Source organism: Lissotriton vulgaris, chromosome 2_1, assembly GCF_964263255.1.
Source record: "Lissotriton vulgaris chromosome 2_1, aLisVul1.2, whole genome shotgun sequence".
NCBI lineage: Eukaryota > Metazoa > Chordata > Amphibia > Caudata > Salamandridae > Lissotriton > Lissotriton vulgaris.
In genome coordinates this window covers 1,273,674,093-1,273,684,526 of record NC_141687.1, presented here as the reverse complement: position 1 = coordinate 1,273,684,526, position 10,434 = coordinate 1,273,674,093, and the positions used below count along the sequence as shown (strand labels likewise).

General features: G+C 45.0%; 1 protein-coding gene across 1 annotated transcript; it reads right to left on the bottom strand.

The window, feature by feature from the left end:
- Nucleotides 1-804: 804 nt before the first annotated feature.
- LOC147732481 (uncharacterized) lies at nt 805-4,153 on the bottom strand. The gene is made up of 3 exons (XM_086958815.1): nt 4,010-4,153; nt 2,618-2,833; nt 805-1,062 (listed from the first exon to the last, which is right to left on the bottom strand). The coding sequence occupies exons 1-3, from the start codon at nt 4,151-4,153 to the stop codon at nt 805-807; spliced, it is 618 nt and encodes a 205-aa protein (XP_086814941.1).
- Nucleotides 4,154-10,434: the final 6,281 nt, after the last annotated feature.

Genomic DNA, 10,434 nt, shown 5'->3' with positions numbered 1-10,434 from the left:
TGAAGTTGTGATGTTGTGAGCTAGAGAGTGAAGTAGTGAGAGAGTGAAGTTGTTATATTTTTAGAGAGAGAAGTTGTCAGATAGTGAAGTACTGAGATAAATAGAGTGTAGTAGTGAGGTAGAGAGAGTTTTGTAGTGATAAAGATGTAGATAGAGAGTGAGGTAGTGAGAGAAGGAGAAAGTGAGTTAGTGAAAGAGTTAGGTATTGAGGTAGTGGAATCTTTTAAGGTAGTGAGATAGAAACAGTGAGTGAGTTTGTGTGGTAGTGAGATAGAGAGAGAGTGATGTAGTCAAACAGAGTGAAAGTGTCTTAGTGTGATACAAATAGAGATAGTGAGGTAGTGAGAGTGAGGTAGATAGAGTGAGGTAGTGAGTGACTGAGAGAGTGAAGTAGTCAAAGAGTGAGTTTGTGAGGTGTAGTGTTGTTAGATGAAGTGAGATTGAAACAGAGAGTGACGTTGTGAGGTAGTGAGCTTGAGAGAGAGTGATGTAGTGAAAGAGGTATTGAACGTGAATTAGTTAGATGTTGTGATGGAAAGAGAATGAGGTAGTGAAAGTGAGAGTGTGAGATAATGAGATAGAGTGAGGACATGCATAGCTACTGACTTACACATACAGAGCTAATCACAGACTATTTGTAAATATGCATTGGTAGTTCTGAAGAGCAAATACATTGTTTTTGCTTGTAAATAATGAGTACTGAAAAGTGTTTAAATTTTTTTATTAATTAGAATTATTATATACTTTTGTTTACATTATTAAAACTTTGCATTTGTGTTATCTTTTAATTACATTTTTGTAATCTTATTCCATTATTTCAAGAATGCAGCCATTTTTAAATATAACATTTAATTTTTTGGGTAATTTTAGCATGAGAGCTTCACTAAAGTCTTCTAAGTCTGTAGGTATATCGAAGTAGTCCATTATAATAGTATTTTTGATGTCCATTGATTTTAAAAGTTCAGTGTCTTGAATGTGTACGGTTAGGGTACATTTTTCTTGCGTCGTATTTTCAATTCCATATATTGTAATATTTATTTTTTCCAAAGGTGGTTCTATTACCTGCAAAGTAAAAGTAAATTGTTAATAGAGGCATATAGTGTGCATTGTGATTATATTTAGTTATTGGAGTAGTCCAGATGGTAAGTGAAATAGAAAGTGATAGTTTTAAAGATAGAGAGTGAGGTAGTGAGAGCGAGAGAGAGTGATGTACTTATTCAGAGGGAGATAGTGTAGTTGTGATGTATTCTGATAGAGAGTTACGTAGTGATAGTGATGTAGTGATGTTTTGAGAGAGAGATGTTGTAAGATAGTGAGGTAGTGAGATAAATTGAGTGGAGTTTTTAGTTAGAGATATTGATGTAGTGAGAGAGCGAGAGTGAGTTAAAGAGAGTGAGTGAGGTATATTTCGAGTGAGGTAGTGAAAGTGATGGAGTGAGATAGAAAGAAATATAAAGATGTAGTGAGATAGAGAGAAAGTGAGGTAGTGAGATAGAGAGTGAATTTGTGATGTAGTAAGATAGAGGGTGATGTAGTGAGATTGAGAGTGAGGTAGTGAGAGAGTGATGTAGTAATAGATAGAGCTGTAAGATACAGATCTACAGTTAAAGACAGTGAGTGAGGTATATTGCGAGTGAGGTAGTGAAAGTGAGGGAGTGAGATAGAGTGTTAGAGAAAGTGAAGTAGTGAGATAGATAGAGAGTGAATTTGTGATGTAGTAAGATAGAGAGTGATGTAGTGAGTTAGAGAGTGAGGTAGTGAGAGAGTGAGGTAGTGATAGATAGTGCTGTAAGATATAGATCTACGTAACATACATATTGAGGCATCCACATAGACATAGAGAGTTAATTATACACATATAGAGCCACTTAAAAAAACACACATAGGCACCTACCCACCTATTGAGCTATGCATACATAGAGCTAAACACACTCAAAGCTACACATACACATAGAGTGTGGGGCAGAGAGTGTGGGGCAGAGCGTGTTGGGCAGAGCGTGTTGGGCAGAGTGTGTTGGGCAGAGTGTGTGGGGCAGAGAGTGTGGGGCAGAGAGTGTGGGGCAGAGAGTGTGGGGCAGAGAGTGTGGGCCAGAGAGTGTGGTGGAGAGAGTGTGGTGGAGAGAGTGTGTGGAGGAGAGATGTTGGGAAGAGAGTGTGGGGGAGAGAGTGTGGGGGAGAGAGTGTGGGGCAGAGAGTGTGGGGCAGAGAGTGTGGGGCAGAGAGTGTGGGGCAGAGAGTGTGGGGCAGAGAGTGTGGAGGAGAGAGTGTGGAGGAGAGAGTGTGGAGGAGAGATGTTGGGGAGGAGAGTGTGGAGGAGAGATGTTGGGGCAGAGAGTTTGGGGCAGAGAGTGTGGGGCAGAGAGTGTGGGGCAGAGAGTGTGGGGCAGAGAGTGTGGAGGAGAGAGTGTAGAGGAGAGAGTGTGGAGGAGAGAGTATGGAGGAGAGATGTTGGGGAGGAGAGTGTGGAGGAGAGATGTTGGGCCAGAGAGTGTGGGCCAGAGAGTGTGGGGCAGAGAGTGTGGGGCAGAGAGTGTGGGGCAGAGAGTGTGGGGAAGAGAGTGTGGGGCAGAGAGTGTGGGGCAGAGAGTGTGGGGCAAAGAGTGTGGGTAGTACTTACCTCTATATGTGTGTTCTGTGTAGTATTTAACATTTTCTCATTATTAAACTCGTGAACGGTTAAGTGTGTCATTTTGACATACGTTCCAAGTGTGATTGGGAATTCTGTTGCATTTCTCCATAAGGTTATTTTGACAGAGTCTGTCGTGTCTATAACTGTAATAGATTTTAATTTTGTTTCTTGTCCTGACACAAAAATGTTTTTAGTTTCTTCTTCCTGCAAAAGATAAAGTAAATATTAGTTTTTATTAGTGATATAATGTGTCAGTATAGCAGACAGAGTGTGGTGCATACAGAGAGTGGCGCAGACAGAGTGCGGTGCAGACAGAGTGCGGTGCAGACAGAGTGCGGTGCAGACAGAGTGCGGTGCAGAGAGATTTTGGTGAAGAGAGTGTGTTGAAGAGAAAATGTGTTGAAGACAGTGTGGTGTAGAGAGAGTGTGGGGAATAGAGAGTGTTGATGAAAGAGTGTGGTGTGGAGAGAGTGTTTGAAGAAAGAGTGTTTTGAAGAGACAGCGTGGGGAAGAGTTATTTTTGTTAAGAGAGTGTTGTGATGCGAAAGTGTTGTGAATAGTGTTTTTGAAAGAGTGTGTTGGAGAAAGAGTGCGTTGAAGTGTGGGGAAGAGAGTGTGGGGAAGAGAGTGTGGGGAAGAAAGTGTGGGGAAGAGAGTGTGGTGGAGAGAGTGTGGAGAAGAGAGTGTGGAGGAGAAGAGTGTGGAGGAGAGATGTTGTGGAGAAGAGTGTGGGGGAGAGAGTGTGGGGGAGAGAGTGTGGGGGAGAGAGTGTGGGGCAGAGAGTGTGGGGCAGAGAGTGTGGGGCAGAGAGTGTGGGGCAGAGTGTGTGGGGCAGAGTGTGTGGGGCAGAGAGTGTGGGGCTGAGAGTATGGGGCAGAGAGTGTGGGGGAGAGAGTGTTGGGCAGAGTATGTTGGGCAGAGTGTGTGGGGCAAAAAGTCTGGGGCAGAGTGTGGGTCAGAGAGTGTGGGGCAGAGAGTGTGGGGCAGAGAGTGTGGAGGAGAGAGTGTGGAGGAGAGAGTGTGGAGGAGAGATGTTGGGGAGGAGAGTGTGGAGGAGAGATGTTGGGGAGGAGAGTGTGGTGGAGAGAGTGTGGTGGAGAGAGTGTGGTGAAGAGAGTGTGGTGGAGGAGAGATGTTGTGAAGAGAATGTGGGGCAGAGAGTGTGGGGCAGAGAGTGTGGGGCAGAGAGTGTGGGGCAGAGAGTGTGGGGCAGAGAGTGTGGGGCAGCGAGTGTGGGGCAGAGTGTGGAGCAGAGAGTGTGGGGCAGAGAGTGTGGGACAGAGAGTGTGGGGTAGAGAGTGTGGGGCAGAGAGTGTGGGGAAGAGAGTGTGGGGAAGAGAGTATGTTGGAATAGAGTTTGTGTTGTACTTATTAACATACCTCGGATATTGTCCCCGATATGCTCATTAATGTCCGTAATTTTGCTTCTCTTATTGTTTTAATCGGTGATACTGGTGGAGCTGGTGGTTCTAGTATATTTTTTGCTTCGTGCAGAATTTCACTTGTAAGCGTTAAAGGTATCATCCTTGATATTTTTGTATGTTTCGTTAAAAGTACAGCATTGTTCTTTGCTAGGAAATGTCTTATAATAATTCCATTTCCTTGTTTGGTTTGATTGTAAAAATCGTCATTATAGCATGTTGCTTTAATAGAACCACTTTCATCTGCTAGGGCAAGGTGGTATAAGATTTTGTTTTCTTTCTTAGCATTTTGGTAGTTTGTTACAATGTTTGCTTTTATAGCCTTTTGATAAGGTTTGCTCTCATCTTGTTTGCCCATCTTAATTTCTTGTATAGAAATCATCTGAAATGAGAATAAATTGTGAGTATACATTTTGGATATAACTGTTGAATACATTGTACTTTATCTTAAAGTAACATATGAAATTATACAACAGGCTTATTAAATAGAGAGAGTTATGTATTGAGAGAGTGAGGTAGATAGAGAGTGAGGTAGTGAGAGACAGAGTGAAGTATTGATGTAGTGAGATATAAACAGAGAGTGATGTTGTGAGTTAGTGAGATAGAGAGTGCGTTAGTGAAATAGAGAGTGAAATAAAGAGTGTAAGTTATTTAGTGTGATAGAGAGATTGAGAAACTGAGGAAGTGGGATAGAGAGAGAGTGATGTAGTGAGTTAGAGAGAGATAGAATTTGTGTGTTAGTGAGATAGTGATTATGGTAGTGAGTTATTGACTTACTGAACTTTTGAGAGAGCGAGGCGTGATATAGTGATGTAGTGAGAGTGACATAGTGAGATAGAAATAGAGTGATGTAGTGAGAGAGAGTGGTGTAGTGAGGTAGAGAGTGAAGTTGTGAGATAGTGTGTTAGAGAGTGATGTAGTAAGAGAGTGAGGTATGCTCTTCGCTTTGGCCGGAGTGGTCGCTCCCAGTGCCCCTGGCGTGTACTGGTATCATTGAGCAGCGCTTTTGTTGATTTTGCCTTCCTCTCTGTCACCTATAGCTCTGCCTGACTGCCGCTTTGCTTGTAATGCGCTTTGGCTTGTAATTTGTACATTTCTGCTGCTGTGTTAGCGCGTTCTCCCCAAGCGCTCTGTTGTGCTCCCCCTCCTCCATTTTGTTGGTTGTTGTTGTCTTGTTCAGCCCGCCCCGCCTCCCAGCTGAGCCGCCCTCCCACAGAATACAAACAGCGCTTCCCTACCTGGAAGCGCTGTGACTCGCTCTTCGCTTTGGCCGGAGTGGTCGCTCCCAGTGCCCCTGGCGTGTACTGGTATCGTTGAGCAGCGCTTTTGTTGATTTTGCCTTCCTCTCTGTCACCTATAGCTCTGCCTGACTGCCGCTTTGCTTGTAATGCGCTTTGGCTTGTAATTTGTACATTTCTGCTGCTGTGTTAGCGCGTTCTCCCCAAGCGCTCTGTTGTGCTCCCCCTCCTCCATTTTGCTGGTTGTTGTTGTCTTGTTCAGCCCGCCCCGCCTCCCAGCTGAGCCGCCCTCGCCCCTCCCCCTCCACTATCCATATATGACAGTAGTTCCCACGCGCAGCGTCTACGCGCAGCGACCGCGCCCAATCCGCACCGAAGGTGCGCCAAAGGTAAGCCCGTCTACGCCTGTCCGCGCCTGGACCGCGCCCAGCGCCAGACCCCCTGGCCCCCGTCCCTCCCAGCCCTCCCGCATTACCTACGATGCCGCCACCCTCCTAGCCCTTAACCCCGGTCGCGCCCCCAACTGCATCCAAGCCGCTCCTGGACACACCCATGGACCTTTCTCCTGCTACTCCTGCAAATTCAGCGGCACCGACAACATCTCCGCTACGACCACACCACAGATTCCCGACCCCAACCACCTACAATGCATCCTTCTCAACACCCGCTCGGTCCACAGACACACCATTGACCTATGGAATCTACTAGACACCATCTCTCCAGACGTCGCCTTCCTAACGGAAACTTGGATGAACGCCTCCTCCGCCCCTGACATCACCATTGCCATCCCTGAAGACTATAAGATCACTCGCAAGGACCGTACCGGCCACACAGGAGGAGGAATCGCTATCGTTCATAAGAAATCAATCCGCATCTCAACCAGCTCTGACGCCAACCTCGCCAACTCCGAACACCTTCACTTCCAGATCCACATCAACCCCAAGACCACACTCAGAGGCACCCTCCTCTACAGACCACCAGGACCCCGCGCAAAATTCAGTGAAGACATCACGGACTTCATCACCCCACACGCGCTCCCCTCCAAAGACTACATCCTTCTGGGAGACCTCAACTTTCACCTTGAAAAGATCAACGACCGCAACACCACCACCCTCTTGGACAACCTCGCCAACCTCAGACTTAAACAACTGGTCACTTCCCCCACCCACATCGCAGGTCACACACTCGACCCTATCTTCACCTCCAGCAAACATATCTCCTTCAGCCACACTACGGATCTCCTCTGGACTGACCACAGCTGCGTTCACTTCACCTATAACAAGCCAAAACCCATCAACCACCTCCAACCAACTCTGCAAAGAAACTGGAACAAAATCACCATCGACCAGATCTCCTCATCGCTCCTTCTAAACACCCCAGCCCACTCTTCTAACCCAGACCAAGCCGCCGCCAACTTCACCCTATGGTTATCCAACACCGCCGACACCTTAGCACCACTGAAAAAACGTCAAAGCAAACCTGGCAACAAGAAGGCCTCATGGTTCAACGATGATCTTAAGAAGTCCAAGAAACTCTGCCGCTCCCTTGAAAAGGCCTGGAAAAAAGACCCAACCACTAGCACCAAGGACGCCTTCAAAAACGCCACCCGCACACACCACCAACTAATCCGAAAGGCCAAGAAAACAGCATTCAAGGATCGACTTGACAACAACGCCCACAACAGCAAGGAACTTTTCAACATCATCAAGGAATTTTCCAATCCCTCGGCCAACTCCAACAACATCACCCCTCTCAAGCCCTCTGCGACTCCCTAGCCTCATTCTTCCACAACAAGATTGCATACATCCACAACAGCTTCGACAACCAACCCGGAGACCAACCCACCCAACCATATGCTGAACATTCTCCCCCCGTGAACACCCTTAATTACTGGAACCCAATCTCCACTGAGGACACCATCCGCCTGATGAACTCCATCCACTCAGGATCCCCCACAGACCCATGTCCTCACCACATCTTCAACAAAGCAGACTCCGTCATAGCACCGCACCTCCGAGACGTCATCAACTGCTCCTTCAACTCCGCAACCTTCCCGGATAGCTGGAAACACGCTGAACTCACCGCCCTTCTGAAAAAACCCACAGCGGACCCCACCGAACTCAAAAATTACCGCCCCATCTCGCTCCTTCCATTCCCGGCCAAAGTAATCGAGAAAGCTGTCAACAACCAGCTCGCCGCTTTCCTCGAAGCCAACAAATCCCTCGACTCCTCACAATCTGGCTTCCGAGCAAAACACAGCACTGAGACCGCCCTCATCGCAGCAACAGACGACATTCGAACTCTACTGGACAATGGAGACACAGTCGCCCTCATCCTCCTCGACCTCTCTGCAGCATTCGACACAGTCTGCCACAGCACCCTTTTACAACGCCTCAGTAACATCGGAATACAAGGAAAAGCACTTGAATGGATCACCTCGTTCCTCACCGGAAGAACCCAGAGAGTCCGCCTTCCACCATTCAAGTCCGAGGCCACTGAAGTCATCTGTGGCGTACCACAAGGATCCTCACTCAGCCCCACCCTCTTCAACGTATACATGAGCCCCCTCGCGACCATCGCCCGCCAACACAACCTCAACATCATCTCTTACGCGGATGACACTCAACTAATCCTTTCTCTCACCAATGACCCCAGCACCGCCAAAACTAACCTACACGAAGGAATGAAAGAAGTTGCCGAATGGATGAAACTCAGCCGTCTGAAACTGAACTCTGATAAAACAGAAGTCCTCATATTAGGTACATCCCCCTCTGCATGGGACGACTCTTGGTGGCCGGAAGCCCTTGGAAAAGCACCCATCCCGACAGACCACGCACGGAACCTAGGCGTCATCCTGGATTCTTCACTCTCAATGAACAGACAAGTCAGCGCCGTATCCTCATCCTGCTTCAACATTCTTCGCATGCTCAAAAAAACATTTCGCTGGATCCCCACCAAAACCAGGAAAACAGTCACCCATGCTCTGGTAACGAGCCGACTGGACTACGGAAACACCCTCTACGCAGGTACTACCGCTAAACTCAAGAAGAAACTCCAACGAATCCAAAACGCCTCAGCCAGGATCATATTAGACATCCCGCGCAACGAACACATCTCTGGTCATCTGAAAGACCTCCACTGGCTACCCGTCAATAAGAGAAACACTTTCCGACTGCTAACCCACGCACACAAATCACTCTACGACATCGGACCAGAATGCCTCAACTCACGACTGTCCTTCTACACCCCCTCCCGCCAACTACGTTCTTCCAGCCAAGCCCTCGCCACTGTACCTCGCATCAACAAGACCACCATGGGAGGCAGATCCTTCTCATACCTGGCCGCTAAAACATGGAACTCACTCCCTACTTACCTTCGCCTTACCCAGAACCACCTAGCATTCAGAAAGCAACTTAAAACGTGGATATTTGACAAATAATCCTCCTCCCCTTCCTAAGCGCCTTGAGACCCTCTGGGTATGTAGTGCGCTATATAAATTCTTTGACTTGACTTGACTTGACTAGCAACAGTTATTTAATGAGCTATTGAGTGAGAGATAGTGATGTAGTGTTATTGTGTTGCTGTTATTTAGATAGAGTTGAGTAGTGAGGTAGAGAGTGAGTTAGAGAGTGTGAATGAGTTAGTGAGAGAGTGAAGTAGTGTGAGAGATAGTTAGAGTGAGTGATGTAGTGAGAGAGAGAGTTAGTGAGAGAAAGAGATAGGGAGAGAGAGAGTGAGGTATTGATAGAGAGAGAGTCAACCACACACACACAAAAAGTGTATCACTCAGACATACATACAGAGCCCTACGTACTGATACATCCATACACCCCCACATACTGAGACAGCCATACACACAGAGAGCTATCAAAACATATATACAGAGCTACATATATACCCATAGAGAGCCACTGAGTTACTACTTAACATAAATACTGATCCAGCCACATAAAGATAGCGAGCTATCTATACACACCTATATATACAACATGCTTACTAAATTGCTACCCATAAAGCTTTGTGATCACTATAATATGACTCTAATATACCATAGTGACTTAAGTTTACATTACTATAGATATGATCTAAAGTCGATTTGTAGTCAGTTGTATATTCTGTTACTTTCTGTTCACATTTGAATTCGTTTACCATATATTGTAGCAGTAGGTTAGCATTTTGTGATGATTGTGTTAAATCTATGTTGAAGTCACCCATTATGCAGTAATTATAATTAGGGTAAAAGTTCAATATCGTACTTAAAACTTGTAATAGTGTTTGTATCTGTACATGTGGTGGTTTGTATAGTATAACAAATAAGTAGTTGCAATTATTAAGCTGCAGAGTAAAATGTAGAATGTCAATTTTGTGTTGTGTTTCATATATAGGAATTAAGAAAATATTTTTTTTGTAGTAAATTGCTATCCCATGGTTTGTTACTTGATGGTGGAATTTGTCAAATATTAATAGATGGTACTGTTCTATTAAGAAAGTATTGCTATCAGCTGTTCTAGTAGTGTTTATTTCAGTGAAGCATAGAATATCTGCATTCATTAGATGTGTGTCTGCTTTCATAGCTGTGTAATTCTTTTGCAGTGAACGTATATTTTGTACTATAAAATTACACATTTGGCTGTATTTACATAATTGTGGTACAGATATTTGCAATTGCATATCTGTCCTTAGTCTTGTCATTTCATCATGTACTTTAGCATGTACAGCTATTTTGTCTGGGTTAAATTTTTTAATATATATGTTAGCTAATGATTTGGCTCTGCTTAAAGCCACATAATGCATATGATGTACTTTGCTATTGTTAAAGTGTATGTAAAGTGGTTCAATAGTTGCTCCTTGTGTTCTATGTATAGTACGTGCAGATGATTGTCGTAAGGGAAATTGTTTGCGTATAATTGTTATAAATGTTTTGGTAAATTGGAAATGGCGTGATATAGCATGTATTGGTGTCCAGGTAGGCACAATGTTAGTGCTATATATGTGTTTATTTTCCTGCCTTGTATATTTACCAACATTTTCATCATCAAAATGAATCCATATAACATTGGGGTGTTATTTATTGTTTCTAAAAATTCAACTATGCCTGTAGCACAATTTGTTAAGCCATCATTAACATTAATATTGCTAGTTAGAT